Below are 17,292 nucleotides of genomic sequence, written 5' to 3'. Positions count from 1 at the left end.
CAAATAAAGATCTTAGTATAGTTTTTACTACATTAAATAAATTTGATTAGATTTAAGCAAAATAGTCACATTTCATATATTCCTTCATTTGCCTTCAAAGATGTACTCAATTGTTAAAACAGATGGTCCTGTAGGTGTTTAATTATCCTGTCTTTGTTTTCAAAGTAAAAAAGAAATCTGAATACTTCTGGCAGATTTACTTTTGTGGTTCCATCATTACAGCATCTGAATTCTTGTTTCCAAAACTAGTTGAAATTTTGTTTACATATGCATTTTAAATTCACAATATTCTGAAACTTTTAAATTTAAATGTGCTAATTTTGGAATTATGGTATTCATTTTTTTGAATTCTAGTCTTCCTGTAGAAAATTTATCAGTGTTTTCTAGACTGAAATAGTCTAATTTGACAAAATTTGCATGGTATCTGCATAATATATTGTATTTTGTTGCAAAGAAGCCTCCTATAAATTTGAGAAACTAGGTGTCTGAAGACAGAACTTCTCAAAGACCAAAGCATGGGCAGCTTTTGTGGGAGAAAACATTCACTTCATCTCTGAAATACCACCAGTCCTTAGAAAAACTGAGTTCTTTCTCCTAAGGACTTGTAATATCTCAGAGAGAAGGACTCTGCTTCGGTCACCAGGAAAAGCTGCAATTCAGTGTTGAAATTGGTCAAAATCCAAATTTTATTTTTATCTAGTTTCCACAAAAATACAGTTGTTACTGCCCCATCTTTGTGTGACACTGGTTGGTGTTGCTTTTTTACATAAGTGCTCTCCTGATATTTACCTTATAGTTTACTACAAAATTACTGGGGGGGTTTGGAGCTGCAAGGCAAGACAGTGTCATCAGTACAGTTCCAGCATAATTCCTGATGTAAAATATTGGGATTATTAACACGCACAAGGATGAATAAACTACAGATTCCATTGAAGGAACAAAGGGAAAGGCCACTTTGGATCTGAAGTTCTGGTGCTTGGTTTATAGTTTCTGACTTATGCTGTTTCAGCATTCTTTTAAACTGTGTCACTCCCTTGGAAAGAGTGAAATCTCATTTTTCTGTAAGTATATTTCACTTCTGCATGACATTTTCCTAGAGAAAGCGAATATTTAGCATGTAATTGGTAATAGGCTCATGAAATAATGAGGAGCAAACAAAAACAGAATCACAAAAACTACAGCTGTGTTAAATTATACTTAATGTCCTATACAAGCAGAAAGAATGAACTGTGTTTATTTTCCAAACAATAAAATTTCTAGTTTAGTTTTCAATGTAATTTTGTTAGGAAGTAAATTAAGTTTCATACTTCAGATAAAATTAGGTTTTGCAATTCTGATGCTACAAAGCTAATTTACAAAGTTGAAAAACTGCGTTGAGGACATAGAAATCAATTTCATAGTGGTATTAAATTATTTCTTCCTTTGGTCACTGGCTAGTAGAATATGCTGGAAACCATGCTAACAAGAAATGCTGCCACGGTTGCCCCAGAGTCATGTTAAAATGAGCAAGCTGTGTTTGTCTTGATTAAAATAAGAGAAAGAGAGAGAAAGAGGTGGAGAAGGGAAAGAATGAGGTTAATGACTTGTGCAACAGCAAATGCACTCAGACATGCATCTGTGCCTGTGGAATCCTGGAGCTTCACATGGTGCCTCACATGAAGGTGCTGAGCCGGGAGGCTTTAAGGAGTGAAGGATGCACATCAGCCCTGTTTGTCTTTACATTATTCCCTTTCCTGTCTGTATTTTGCAGGTTTATATCAGGATAAAGGATGATGAGTGGAATGTCTATCGAAGGTATGCGGAGTTCAGAAGCTTGCATCATAAATTACAGAATAAGTACCAGCAAGTCAGGACTTTTAACTTCCCACCAAAAAAGGCCATTGGAAACAAGGTACTTGAAAGAACTCACAGTATCAGTAAAAGTTGGGGGAAAAACCTCTCTTATTCATACACAGAAAATGAGGTGACTCATAAATATTTTCGCACCTGCTAGTACCTGCTATTCTTACAGACTTTCTCCCTACTAGCTGGAGATTCACTGATATAGGTAATGCACAGGTTTTTCCACTTATTGAGAAGTTTTACTGAATGAGAGACTGATGGTACACAAATGCACAAACCTTCAAAAACTGTACTGCACAGCCCTATGTGTAAAATGAAATCTCCATTTTCATTTAACACCGGTGAATAATTCATTAAATATTTCTGTAGATTTCAAAAAGTAACAATCTAAATTCCTTACATTTCTTGCAGTCTTCACCAAAACTTTTAAGTTCTTTAAATCAGCTTTTTAAAGACATTTAGGTACTTAATACCTGTAATCTGTGTCTTTGTGTCTTAGCCCTGCCATTTTAAAATGGGAATTTCTGTTTTCCTATCCTGTAGGGATTTTGAAATGAAACAGTAAATATTGTAGGATGCATGTAGTAAATATATAGTACAATATAATTAAAATCTTAGTCATCAAAACTTTAAACTGATCAAGACCATAAATACATGTGGCAATGGACACCACAAGTCCGGTAAGGATTGAAAAGTAATCGAAGTAAATTTCCTTTGCAGCATAGGAATTACTTGAAAATTTTGTTTAGCTATCACAAGTAAAATCTCCAATACACTGGAGATTTAGATTGTGCTTATGACTAAAAACATATTTACTAAAGTGCTAGGTTCTTCAATTTCAGTTCTTAAGATTAATCAAATTTCTTAGCTTTTACATAGGATTTTTTCCTTTTACTATATTTTTGCCTTTGTATCATTGAGTTCTTGTATGAAATATTTAAGAAGCTCCTACTATAGTGATCTGTGTAGTCATCAAAAGACAGCTGACATAATAACTGAAAAACTCAGATCTTCGTGACATTGTTTGGACCACAGTAATACATGTTTTATTAAAATGCCACAATCGTCCTTTGTCTGCGTTAGAAAAATGATCCTTGCTAATTTGTATGAAGTAATAGAAATTTTCAAAAATAAATAGAAAAAAGTTAGAAATTCCTTACTGGCATTCAGATGTCAGTGAATGTGGATTATGAATGTTTAAAGATAGTAACTGACTTCCAGTGATTTCCCAGGTATTTTGTAAGAATGAGTAGGTAAGTTTGACACATGTGAAATGACAGCGATGCCCATAATCTGGGAAGGGTGGTGGTGATACAAATACATATGAAATTTATCAATCAAATCCATAGGTCTGTTTGGTTGGCATAAGGTCCCTTTAATGTAGCTCATTGCCTGCTGACTGAGGAAATGGAAGTATGAGAGCTTTTCTGCTTTTTTTGCCATCTATTAGGTCATGCATTTTTCATTTAATTTTTAGTGGACAGTTTTGTAATGGAAACCAGGCATTTTCTTCTTTGTTGCATAACTAATTCTCCTTTTTTGAAGTGATGGAGTATCAGCCACTTCAGTAAATTATAAAAGGAGCCTTTTAAGCTTTTTTTGATACTCTTTCATCCTTAATTACTTTAAATACTAATTGAGTTACAATTTCAGTTGTACAATTGATGCATACAAAATTATCAGTTGAGCAACTCATTAAAAAATTTGCATTGCTTATTCTTTCGGTGCTTTAGCTTTGAGCCAAAATTCTACCTTAATCTTGCATAAACCCACAACCACTTATCAGATCTCAGAAAAAGGATTTTTTTCTTTCCGGTAAGAAGTGGATGCCATCCCTTGCACTCCTGAAAGATTCCTGTGGTGAGATGTGGGGCAGTGATGTGGTTGTGACCTGGCAAGTAACAGAGTGACACTTTCACCTGAGCTGTGCAAGGCTCAGTTTTTCACATAAGAGTTTATTTGCACACCACATTTTGCAGGCAGATTTTTGTCCTTTAGTGGGGCTATTTTCTGTGTGTGTCACAGAATGTAATGTACTTTGCAATTTGTACCATTTTGTGCAGTTGTCCTTGGAAAAGAATTGTGCTGTGTGACTGACTGAGATGGTCCTGCTTTCCACAGCTGAAGGTTTAAAAGGAAGGTTTAAAAATTCAGTATAAAATTAATTAATTCATGTGGGAATGCCTGTCTTGGAATTCTGCAGAACTTTCAGTTTAGGATGAGGATTTGTGCAGGATGTTACACATGGAAATGTTTGGTAATAAACAGAAGAGATTTTGCCAATACTACTTTTTTCAATACTGCTTTTCAAATTTAATGGTTACCAAAGCACATTTACATTTAAATATGCAGTTAGATTTCAATAAATATTTTTTCTCTCTGATATTACTTTTGCTGGTTTTGATAGAACTAGAGCTGTCTTCCCATTTCTAGATTAATCAATACAGTCTTAAATCGGTGCCTAAAGAATAGTTTCAGTAGCTGAATATTGCTAAAAAAAGTATCTCTTACATTAATCTATGATTTTCACATCCTTTGCAACTCCTCAGTGTTATAAGATGCCCAAATAACATACTGGTAAAAAACAGTCCTCCATGTGTAAATGGTTAAAAATTATCAATTTACAGCTTTTGGAAAATGGCATTGATACTTTTATATCCTTCAGGTCAGAACCTGGCTGAGTTTATTCACTGCATCCCTTTAATGCACTCTGTACTGTGGGACTAATGAAGATGATGTGCTTATTGTAAATGTCAGAGGCATCTAAAGGTCTTGCTGTAATTGAAACCAGCATTGAATTTTGTGTTCAGTTACCTGTCCCAGATTTAGGGAACCTCTAGGACCACAAGAGGACACCATATTCTGCAGAACGACCTGGAATCACTCCTGCAGACTGACAAAATGCTGTCCAGTGCTTTGCTATGCAAAATATTGGAGCTCAGAGGAGGGTACTTAACTAGAAGAGAGAAATGTAGAATAAAATAAAGAGAAGTATTCATTTTCATGCATATTTTTCCTGTTTACTGCAGTAGAAGTCAGGGAGGTCAGGTTCAAATGCAAAGTTGCTGAATTTGACATTGGGAAAATGCAAAAAGAAAGCAGAATTTCAGCTGAATGAGGATTTTTAAAAGTCAGAAAATCAAATCTTATTATATATATTCATCAACTAGAAGTGGAATTTGAAAATATTTAACAATTATAGCCCATTATTTTTAATAAAATATAAATGTTGATCATTGTGTTTGTAATGTATTTTTGTCTTTCATTTGTTTGCCTTCAGTTGGGACAATTTATCTTAAAAGTTCATGGTGTATCAACAATTTATATATGTAAGATTAAAAACTAGCTTTAATGCTTGAGGAAACCTAAATTTAATATACAGAAAGCCAATTAGTTGAAAAATAACCGAAAAGAGGAAAGAATACTTGGACAAGTAACCTTTTTACAATTACAAAGAAGTGTGTGCATTTGCCTTTCAGCTTGATAACCTCATTTTCAGCACATTAGTTTAACATCTGAATTTAGTAAGTTAGAACTAAAATAAAGCAGAGAACAGAATAACTTGTTTTTTAAATGTTGCTTTGAATTAAGTTAGATATTTACTGAAGGAAAATAATAATGCTTGCAAGAGTCCATATATTAATTTTTGTATATACTAGTCCCCATGCTGTGTATCTTCTACTAAAGATCTTTCAGTGCTGATAGTAAATAGTTGTCAAAATCTTTGAGTAATCCTGGCAAGAATAAGAGTTCTTTCTTAGTTCATCAATGCTTTGAGTAAAACAAGAAATATATTTGTTCCTTTGTGTTTCAAGTATAAGAGAAATGCCATATACTCAGCATTTATTTTAATTATTTTTAACCTGCAGATCAAATTCTTTAAAACTTAAAATTTCAACTGTATTGTTAACATTTGAACTGTTCAGGTTTTGTAGCTTTAGAACTTGTTCCCCATATATCAGCCTTGTGATTTACTCAGTATTTTCTATGTAGCTGAATTTGTAATTTCAAACCGATTTTTCTTGTGTGGCGTAGATTTTTGCCTTTTAGCAAGCCTTTGGGTCCTTTGGATCTTTTGAACTCATCTGTCCATTCTCACTGTTTGTCTTTGTGACTGCTGTCTTCCCATCAGGAATGCTCAGGACAGGCTGGGTTCTCTGGGGCAGCACTCCAGCTCTGCAGTGTGCCCACTTACGGGAAGGTCATGAGGAGCACCTTTATACACTCACAGCACTTGATTGGAAAGGGTACCCTGTAGGTTTTTGCATTCAAATATTATTTCATTTTTTTCATTTAAGATAACTTCTAGCTTTCATTTGGCTTCTGAACCTTTGTTGTGTTGTGTTGGTGTCTCTCAAAATAATGATTAAATATTAATACATGAATATTTACTGGACTAACCAGGCTAATTTTTAAAATATTACAGCATTCTTAAAATCCCAGTTGCTGCTTGTACATTGGGGAGATTATAGTAATTGAGTAAAGATCTAATTAAGAATCCTCTTGCAAGAGTTTTGTCCCAGTAGAGGGCATATCAAAATAGAAATGGTTCTTTAGTTCCACCAAAGACCTGAATTCACTGATTGTCTAAGTGAGGAGAAATTGAATCAGGTAGCTTTGCACTGAGTGCTGACTTGACTGCATGATATCCTCTGCTTTCCTTTAAAACACTGGATACCCCATATGGAAAGAATACACAGCATTTTGCTGAGATCAGAAGAGTGACATTGCTGTGACTTCTCAGTTGCATTGGGGGAACAATAGAGAACTCTAAAATAAATTTCTGTCTCTGAGAAAATGTTGAGAGAAACATAATTCATAATTTTTAGCCCACGCAACTGAAGCCTGTGAGCTGTATCTCCAGCCATAGGTTGTTTCATGCTCAAGTGTTAGTTCAATAAAATGAACGTGTACTTTTCACCTGTCAGTGGCTACCTAAATTGTAAATTAATTTGTATATGTCCCTGTTTTAAAATGTTCAAGTATATTATGTGCATGTGTTTAAAAAGATTCTATTTGTATATACATAAGTATGCATATGACAGACAACATCAGACAGGATTTGGGATATATATGAAGTTGACTTCTGGAATGTATCTTGTGATTCTGCAAGTTCTGCTCCCCGGGAGCTCTATCTTTCTTCCATTTATGTCAGTGGAAATCCTGCCTTTGCTCACAGGGTGTAGATGGATTCCTTTTCTTTTGTTCCCAACAGCAAAGCTGCTTTTTATCAGTGTTTGGTCTGTTTGCCTGTTGCTGAAGATAGTGAACAGTTTAAGATAGGCTTCAGGATAACTATTTTAGGATTAAAAGGAAGAGAAGATAGAGATTTTATTGCAAGTAAAAGAAAACAATAGAGCTTGCTCTTGTGCTTACAATGTTTATTGGTTTTTAAAGAGGTTTGTCATGTAAAGAGTTGTCTGGCTCTGTGTGTGTGTATATATATATATACAAATATATATGAAGAAATTTGAAGCCATTCAGATTACAGTTTGAGAGTTAATATTTTTGCTGTTAAGTGTTTCACATGGTGTCATTGCTGTGTAACCCCTGTCATGCAGTTCCCTTCTGTGAAAGTTGAGTGCCATTTTTAGTGAGCAGGACCTGTCTATTCAGACAGTAAAGCTGCTTTAGACCCAGTGATGAAGGAGCTGAAAGGGATGCAAGGAGAAGCAGCATGATAGGAATAAGGGTTTTTAAGGAATACACACACTCCTCCCACATAAAATACGTATTTTAAAATGAGAAGTATAACAATTCCTGTTTAACTAGTACATAGACAGTAACAGAAGACATGAAATGTTTGAAAGAGGATGGTGCAGGAAGAGTCTTAGGGAAAGAAGTAAATTAATTTTAGGTTTGGGTATTTTTATGTCCAAATTCAGCAAAGCAATTCAAGATATAGCCTAAAATTTAAATAAGTGTTTGGCTTGCATTGGAATCAGAAGTAGAGGTATGTGTGCTTTTGTCCTCCAGGAGATTTGGGAGCTTGTAGAAACTAACTTTCATCAGATTAGTTTGTCAAAGTCAAATTGTCAAGGGGAGCTGAGAAGAAAGCAAAACTTGTGGTTAATGCACTTGAGACAGGGGGCTAAATAATGTTTCTTGATAAAAAGCTTTGATTTCCAATGTCTTCAAGTAGAGTTGATAGAAAATTATGACTCTCTGATGTTTCAGAATTGGGATACATTTATTAAAGGAGTAAAGCCTTGAAAATAAAAATCCTCAAGCTGTATATTAAAAATTTGAAGTTAAAGATTGCTTTCATTAATAGTACTTAAGTATGATGTAATATAGAAGCTTAAATTCTGTATTATTGTCAATTTTCAAAGTAAACAGATTTTAATTTTCAACACTCTTAGTGGACTTAACTGGTGTATTGAATTATTTTTATACAGTCTTTTGCCTTGTGGGTTATAGGAAAAGCTGTAGCTAATACATATTTGACAGACATGCTTGTGCTGTAGTGTGGGTAAAAGGAAAAGAAATGGACTCATTTGTATTGTGTTCAAACCAGAAAAGGAAATTAGTCTCATATATAGCTATATGTGATAATTCTATAATATAACAGTTTTTGTGTCATTCTAAAGCCATAAAAGAAACTTCATCCTGTAAGTTCAGTGTGTTACTTTGTAGCTAAAAAGTTCCATTCTCAAGATTTAAAATAGCAACTGGGACTGAATTAATACAATCTGGTTTTCAAATATGTAACTTCATTGTGGTACCACACAAATAGAAATGAAAATAATGTGACTCCTGGCATAGTCATTAAGATTTCTAGTCACAGCACACCTGTTTCTTGGCACTGTCACCTGCACACTAAGGGGTAATACAGAGCATTTCAGATTTTGAGTCCAGATCCTCTGGGTTTTCTACTGCATAAGACTGCAGTTGATATTTTATGTATACAGCACTTAGAAAAGAGCATTCAGTTCTTCTTCATTTCCATTTTTTTGTCATATCAGTATCCAAGAGAAGAGAAATAAGTCAGCAGGAAATGGTTGGCTTTTATATGACAAATACTTTATAGTAAATGCTTCCCATTGTGAGGTATGAAATGTCTGGGTTACCTGAAACTTGGCATGAAGGTTAAATCGAGAAGAGTGCAGAGCAGCATATTTCATTTTCAGGGGTTTAATTTAAAAAGTAAACAGTTCTCTAGCTCGTGCTTCTCCATCTCCATCAGAATGTCTCACCAAATTAATCTGTTCATTTGGTGCTCAAGGGCACCATTTCAATGAAATAGTGAATTGAGTAATTTTCTTTTCAAGTTACAAAATTTTCTTGCTAATTGCTGTTGAAGTTTAGGAAGAAGGAATGCAGACTATTTAGGGTCTACAAAACAAAACTTAGCCTGTCAAGAGATGTTTTTATTCTTGCTATCTTGTAATGCTATAATCAAGAGAAGCAATTTATTCTAACAAATTATTGAATATAGAGCCCATAGAAACAGTTCAGATGGTGTTGCTTTGCATCATGACATTATGGGGAAAAAAAGGAAAGTAATTTACATGCTGCTTGGACAACTGCTAGATAAAAATATGGCAGTTTTATAACAACTCATGCGTCATTTAGATATTCTAGTAGCCTCCTGGTATAAAATGAAAATATAAAAATAAATTTTCTATATTTGTTTCTTATTGTGATGTTGAAGCTAAATTAACAAGTTACTTGGATTAATAAACTTCTTTTCAGAGAAATCTTAACAGGGACACCTAATTACAAAAATAAAAGTAAACCTTTCTTTTTTTGAATTTGAAATTTTACCCTCGTTTTTCCCTTTCCTTACATGTCAATGTGCTTAATTTCACCTCTCTTCTCCTTCCCAAAATGTATTGTTTTATAAATATTGTCAAATTTTAATCTTGCTTGCTCTACAGCTTTTTGGGCAGTTGCTAGTACTAAAGATATTCAGTGTTCATTTTTTTTAAAGAAAACTAAATATTGAATACTTCAAATCATGTGAAATGCTGAAGGCACTTCCTGTGAAAAATATGGTTTTCTTCATTGTATCAAGTTAAACATCTTTGCATGAAGGCATAAAAAATTATGGGCGCTTAATATCAATATTCTTCCTTAATTCCATTTATATTTTAGAAAATGGAATCATTCCATCAAAATGTATCTGAACAAAACTTTTTTAAAGAGGAATCTGGACTGTTACATGAGAGTAAAGTTTTCATTTCAATATTGATTTTTTTTTTAATGGAAAGCATCACTGTAAGCTTACTGTATATATAAGCTTGTACATTGTAAGCACTGTATGTACCATGTTTCTAAAGAGTTTTGAGGTGGGTTATTTTGTTGTTATTTTAAATTTGGAGTCTGTATTGGCCTTCAGGGTATTTTCAACCAGATTAAAGAACGAAATTAAGAAAGAAAACTGCAGTGTTTGAGAGAAGCACTGGACAGAGACACATTTTAACTAATATTGTTGATAGTTATTACTGTAATATAGGCTAGTGAAAAAATGGATCTCAATTTCAGGAACTGCTGTGTTGTAGTCTGCAGAATCTCCTGAATAAAATTATAGGGTTGACTGCTAATACTTTATCTGAGGAGAAGACAGAAATAGTGTTTCCCTATTCAATAGCTGAGCAAGAGATAAGCCCTTGGGGTCTTGCTGCAGTTTTTTATTGATGCTTTTTAATTAACAGTTGATTCCTGACCAGTTGACAAATTAACACATGGTTGGCATATGTCTTTAAATAACAAAATATTTAGATGACACTGGATTTTATTAGCATAACATTACTGAGTTATTTTTCTAACAGTGGCATTAAGCACAACACTAAAAACAGATCCATTTTAGATTTATTTTCAAGCTTTCTTTTTTCTGCTGGCATATTTACTGATGAAAATGTTGCTTTGATTAAATTGGTGCTTGACTGAGGGCATTGCAGGACTGTAGCTCACCCTCAGCACGTCTGCTACTGGATGGTTTTGCAGCAATGCCTTTTTCAAACTACTTTATCTGAAAGCACTTTTCTGGTAGCATTGAAATGAACCCAAAACTGGAGATGGAAATGCATCAGCTATTTTAGTAGAGAAGCACAGAGTAATAATTACAATTATGTAGTAAATCTCTGTTTAAAGGAAAATAGATTTCTTTTCAAAACTGACAGTTCCTTGATTTCTTCTTTGTATCTCATCCTCTTAAATTCCTGTTTGTTCCACTAAACAATAAATGTACAAAAAAATCTCATGCTGGGATGGGGAAAATGGCAATTTCATGTATTGTATACTGTTGTTATGTTGTGTAACGCTGGCCCTGTTCTGCCATACAGAAACTGGCAATACAAGTAAGATGGAAATTTTAAGCTTATGTAGTTTCAGTAATTTTGGGATGATTTTTTGTGTAATATAGTGGCATTTGGTATATTTAGGATTGGAAACTGTAACTTCCTAAAAGTTTTATGATGGAATAGTTACTGAATAGCTACTGAATAGTTACTGAAGCACAGTTAGCCTGTGAAGTGAATATCTGCTGTATAACTTTTAATTACAAACTAGTGAGGATGAATCAGCAATTGGATATTTAATTAGCTCCCATCTCAGTTTCTTATTTCCTGCTTCATTTTGAGGTTAGCATTTGGTGCCTCATAAATAGATAAAAAGTGATATGATAATTTTGCTAAGACTGGTTGGCCAAGATGGTGGAAAATATTAGACTACATTAGAATTACCTGAGTTTATTTCTGCAGTTGCAGGTTCAACTATGAATACCACTCTTGTCAGCTTAATTTGGGATGGGATGCATTGTGTGGTATCAGAGGCTGATTAAAGTCCTAAAGCCATATTTCCTTTTATTTCATATTTCCTTTTATCTTAATTGAGTTGGATTGAGCCCTCAGCTGTTTTGTTGTTTGGTTTTGCTTGGGTTATTTCTTCCCCCCTGGTGCTACCAGCAGGAGGTTGGTTAAATGCTAAGTAATGGTTAGAACCTCAGGAGCAGTGAGTTTGATATTGCTTGCAACAGTACCAAGGCCAGAATCTAAAAGTGTTTTATCTGTCCTTAAATCATGGCAGGTAACCGTGGCAATCATAGCATTTCCAAAAGCTCCTGGAAAATATTTGAAACCTCTTAAGTGAGCTGTCCCATTAATAATGAAGAATATCAGTGTTTCACCATCTGTTCCATACTAGCAGTGTGTATAAAAGACCAGCAGTTGTGTGAAACAATTTAAATTGCAAGTGGGAATGAACTTGGCTTGTGATGAAAAACTGCAAAACAGCATGGCATAAAATATGGTACATCAAGACTCTGCTTCTTAGTTTTACACCTTAACATAATTTTCTAATACATATAAAGAGCCTATAACTTTTCCATTATCTATTACAATTTTTAGAGATTTGTAATTTGATACTAGCCTTTTGCCACGGACAGAAGAAATGTGGCAAATTATCAGTCAGAAAGAATCTCATGCAACAGTTTGGGAGACATGAATTTCAGATTAAAAATATTTTCCCAGATGTGTTTTGATGCTTCTGTAATCTGAAGGAGTTTTGCTTGTTAATTGAAATTTTGTGGTCTCTTAATCAAAACTGTGTGCTCTTGAACTGTGGGCTAGTAAATTACTTCCACTGTAGTTAGTGCAGAAACAGTAGCAGTTTTATTTTTTAGAAAATACGTGTAGAAAACTTCAGTGAAATCTTAAAAGTGGGTCTTTTTTTAAGTACTGTTCCTTTATCTTCCTCTGTATGCATTTGTTTCCAGAAAAAAAGAAACTCTGAAATCTAACCTTTAATAATGTGAAAATGCAAAGGGTTTTTGTAAAGTGTATATATTTGTAATTTTAACAAAATTGCTTTGTCCTCAAAGTACATTCACATCAAGTGTACATAAATGTGTATATTGAACCTTAGGGGAAGATCTTTGCTGTTTTCTGTGTGAGTACATATGCAAATGTGTAGGCTTGTGTCGACTCATACAATCACCAAAGGGGGCGGGTGTCACTGATACAAACCCAAATCAAAAAATTTCCATGTATTTTTTGCTTGTAAATAAAAGTAGGTGTTTGTTTACGAGTTGGAATGTAAAGTACTACCTAGATTTCTGCTGCGGATAATTGGGCCCAATGAAAAGAAGGTTATAGGTACTTTTTTATAATTTAAGACTGAAAAAATTGGCCAGGCTTTGAGCCAGTTGTGTTTTTCTGTTACCAATTGTTCTGTTTACTATATTGTGACAAAAACTCTTTATTACTGCAACAGCTTGGCAGTAACAACTCAGTGCTAAAATCATTGCTCTGAGTAGCCGACCTGCTGTTGCAAAACGCACGTTTAATGATAAAGTGCAGACCTGGAGCTGAATCATTTTGACCTTGGTTTACATTGTTTCTGGTGAGGACAGTGAGCCTTAGCACATGGTACAGAATTTCATGGTAGATTGCTTGGTGTTTGTTTTACAGATCAAATTCATGTCAGAGTAAAATAACATTTTTAACTGTTTTTAGGCTGGGATTTTATTTCTGGGATGTTCTGGATGCCTTTTTCTTAGACAAATGGCAGAAAAATGGCCATATTATAAGCACTAATGTGATCAGCTGTAAACAGCAAAAAGTGCATGTTCCAGCAGTCTTAATTAGAAAAGTCCTTTGTGCCATTATTTTCTGTAGTCAAGGAGACTCTTTAGAGTAACATAAGGGATAGAAAATACCTACATTCAGCATTTGGCTCCTGTGTATAACAGAAGTCCTTCCTGTGAAAGATGTTTTTATTTAAATACATTTGCAATGCAGAACTCATACTGAAGGAATACAGCTTCTGCTTAAGAGAAAACTTAAACATAATTGAAATTATTTCACTGAAAACACTGTTTTTGAAGATTTGTGACCAAAAAAAACTTCAGGACCGAAAAAGTTGCTGAATGTGGTATTTAAAAGTGGAGGTTTTCTTGTGGGCTTGAAAACATAACTGACAGAAGGGATGAAGGTAGAACAAAGGAAGGGCAGTGAGGGCAGGGCAGTTCTTGGGAAGGGCTGTGAGCTGAGGTTGTCCCACACTGGAAGTGGCTCATGGACCAAAGCAGGATTATCCTCATCTCTGCTCACATGGCTAAAGCTTCCAGAACCAAAGCTCTTCCACAAACCTTTTCTTCTTCCCAGACATCTCCCGTGCCTCCCTGTCTTGTCTTCTGCCTCACACAGCTGGTGGCAGCAAATAAGTGTCCCTCCAGTGGGATGATGTGGTACTTTAAATCCTTGGAAAGAGGGGAACACAAGGTTGAGCCTCACCAGAGAATCCAGTGGGAACAAAAATCTTAGCGAAAAGAAAAAAAAATAGTAACCCAGGTGTCAGTTGTTTAATTAGCATTGAACAGCACATTTATTTATTATTATAGTCCCATTGTATGGTAATAATATGTGTTGTCATGAATTAAAATGTTTGCTTTAATGTTCCCACCAGCTTGTATAGGCTTCAGTTCCACACATTTGTCCTGCAGCGGGCCAGGGAGCAAGCTCTGCTCCGCTCTGTCCCAGCAGCAGCTGCTCTCAGCTGTGGGAATTGGGCAGGTGACCCTGCAGAGGAGTTTGGGGGGAGTTCCAACACTGCAGCTTTGTTGGTTTAATCAAGGATGAGTTTCAAATAACCTGCAACACAACTGGTGTGTGGAGCATGTGTATGTTGCTGAAAAAACATGTGCCTGATAAAAATTAAATAGCAAAGTATATAATATGTAGGGTTTTTTTATTTTCAGTTAGATCTTGATTGAATTAATTTATTTGATTAATGAATACATTAATTAATTTTTGCATTACATTACTACATTGAATGAAATGTATTAATACAGAACTGGAATGGTGAAATAGGACTGGACATCTGTGCAAATTGATATTTAGAAAACAAAAATAAAATGACTGTATATAGTTTGGAATTTCATTAATTTAATTAAGCAACGTAAGCACTGCTTAAGTTTTTGAAGTCTGTAAGTATGGATGTCTTCAGCAATTTCATACTATTCTTTTTATTTTTTGTAATTCTTTCTATTATGTCCCTACAATTATGTCTGATTTGTTATTCCTAAAAATATTCCTGTTCCTTGTAACTTCTAATGAGAGGGAAGAACAGAACAAAATGTCAGTGCAGGTTCTAGGAATGCTACAGCAAATTCCTCCTGAACTCGAAGGAGCATCCCTGCTTTGATGGTGGTGTTGTGTTCTATCTAGGGAAGCAATAACCTTCAGATTTGCATCCCCATGCATGGCAGCATGGGCTGAACCTTTTCCATACAATGAATTTATTCAGTGTTGTCAAATGTATTTATGGTGTTTTGTTGGCGGGTTGTTTTTTTTTTTTTCTTTTCCCTCAAGAAACAAGAATTAATTTCAATGCCTTTTCCTACAGACATAAATAATACAGGTTAGATAGACACATCTTTCAGATAATGGTCGTTTTTGAGAGCTGTAGTTGTCTAATAATAGGTTTGGCTTTGTGCCTAAAGAACATACTGTGACATTTAAACCAGGTGAGCAGTGCCAGCATTCCTGTGACAGAACACTCTGGCTGGAGCATAAAGCATCCAGCACTGATGTCACTGTAAACCTGTTGGAGTTCCCTGTTCCTGGGAAATGGGTCACCTTTAGATTGTAGTCCACTGTAATTGTGATCCCTCAAAGGAAAAAGGTTTAAACTACTTGTAAGTTATGGGATCCATGGCATCTTGCTGGTTGTGATTAACTTCTAATTCCATCAGCAGAATGTTGAGTTTATAGAACTATTCTATTTGTTTGGACCAACATAGTATGAAATCCTGGATCTAAAATGCTACAGAAACTTCAGTAAAACATTTTAATGAGAGTTGTGTTTATTTAAAAAATCTACTATATTAAGATGTCATCACAAAATAATATTTTAATAACATAAAAATGTTGGACAAATACATTCTGGAGTTTGTGTACCCAACATCTGAAAAGTAGGAACTGAGGAGGCATTGTGGGAGTATGTCAGCATTTCCTCCTGCAAAGACTGGTAATTCTGGATCTCAAAAAAATTGCGTAAGTTGTTATGCCACAGCCTCTGTGCTGCTGTTCTGCTGTGCCTCTCTAAGATTGCAGTGGTTTATGGTCCAGAAAATACAGATTCTGCCAGGGAGAGGATCTGACATCCTGTCAGTGGATGTTTTTGTGAAACAGGTTTTATTAGGATTCATGGTTTTCCTTTATCTCTGAGGACAGTCAAGGGGTTTTTGCATATTGCCAACATATTTTTATAGCCATAATAACAGAGATCATCAAAAGATCAATTTTTATGCTTACCAGGACTGTTTAGTTACATTATGAAGTTGAGAAACATATTCTTTATGCCATTTATATTTTTTCCTCTCTATTTTTAGGATGCAAAGTTTGTAGAAGAGCGACGCAAGCAGCTACAAAATTACCTAAGGAATGTAATGAACAAAATTATTCAAACTGTGCCAGAATTCACAGCCAATCCCAAAAAAGAGACACTTATTCAGCTGATGCCCTTTTTTCTGTAAGTATCTGTCAAGTACTTAAGAAAATACTAAGGTTTTTTTTATCACAGATTAATTTAAAATATAATGCCAGCATCTCCAAAATCTTTAAAACAGTGGGGTTTTTTTTAATAGAAGGCTTCTGTTCAGATTGCAGGTGCTTTTGTTATATTTAAAGGAATATATGACATAAAGAGTATTTTTTTGTTTATTTAAATGGTGATTTTGGATAAAAATCACAGTGTAAAGCTTTCAGAAATATCTAAGCAACTTTAAAATCTGCGTCCATACATGCTGTTCAAACATTAGGTGTTTTCAATTTCTTTCATTTGGTCTTCTTTAGTTCTGTTTTGTTTTTGCTTGCATGGGGTTTGTATTATTTTTTTAATTTTTTTTGGGGGGATGGGGGTAGAACACTGTTAGGGCCCTTACTAACCAAACTTTTTTAAGCTGAATTTTGCAGCCTGCTGATGCATGTTTTGATTTCATTAAAGTTGAATATGAAATGACTTAACAGTTGTCAGTTAAGTACCTCAAACCCTTTCATATACCATCACACAAGGGGTATAATCTGGTAAAACTGTCCCTTTTACCTTTCAACTTACTTCTTTATGTATTTGTAAATGATATTTAAAACTATTTAGGAAATGATACTAGGGTAAATTTATTTTTGAAAGTCATGTTCTTTCACTAGTAATTTTTCAGTGTAATGGTTTTTCATTACTACACCTGCACAAATTATGTATAGATGGAACACTCATTTACAGTAAGTCCTCATGTGAAATTTGCTCTCCACGAGCCTCTGCACAGGGATTGTGCATCTATGCCTGTAAATCCATGGGTGGATTCATTTGCAGCTTCAAGACCAATTTCAAATGAGTATGTTTCATCACAGCATACATATTTAGTTGTATTACTGCCTGGTCTTTTGCAGAGTGTGTCAGATTTTCAAGTTGAAATTGCATTTCAAGAAAGCTCTATTTATTAGAAAATGT

The 17,292-nt window shown here is 34.5% G+C and overlaps 1 protein-coding gene across 7 annotated transcripts in view; it reads left to right on the top strand.

Moving 5' to 3' along the window:
* SNX29 (sorting nexin 29) overlaps positions 1-17,292 on the top strand; it is a 102,009-nt gene that overhangs the window by 54,598 nt on the left and 30,119 nt on the right. For all 7 annotated transcript variants that reach the window (XR_015277190.1, XM_086853707.1, XM_086853711.1 and 4 more), the window contains 2 exons: positions 1,751-1,891; positions 16,178-16,317. Coding sequence is in view for 6 of the 7 variants with exons in the window: in XM_086853707.1 (XP_086709833.1) it covers positions 1,751-1,891; positions 16,178-16,317 (281 nt within the window). In the remaining variant the exon portion in view is untranslated. The remainder of the gene's footprint in view (positions 1-1,750; positions 1,892-16,177; positions 16,318-17,292) is intronic.

Source organism: Cyanistes caeruleus, chromosome 17, assembly GCF_971803275.1.
Source record: "Cyanistes caeruleus chromosome 17, bCyaCae1.hap1.1, whole genome shotgun sequence".
Classification (NCBI taxonomy): Eukaryota; Metazoa; Chordata; class Aves; order Passeriformes; family Paridae; genus Cyanistes; species Cyanistes caeruleus.
Note: the sequence above shows the minus strand (reverse complement) of the source record. Positions and strands in the feature narration are given on the sequence as shown.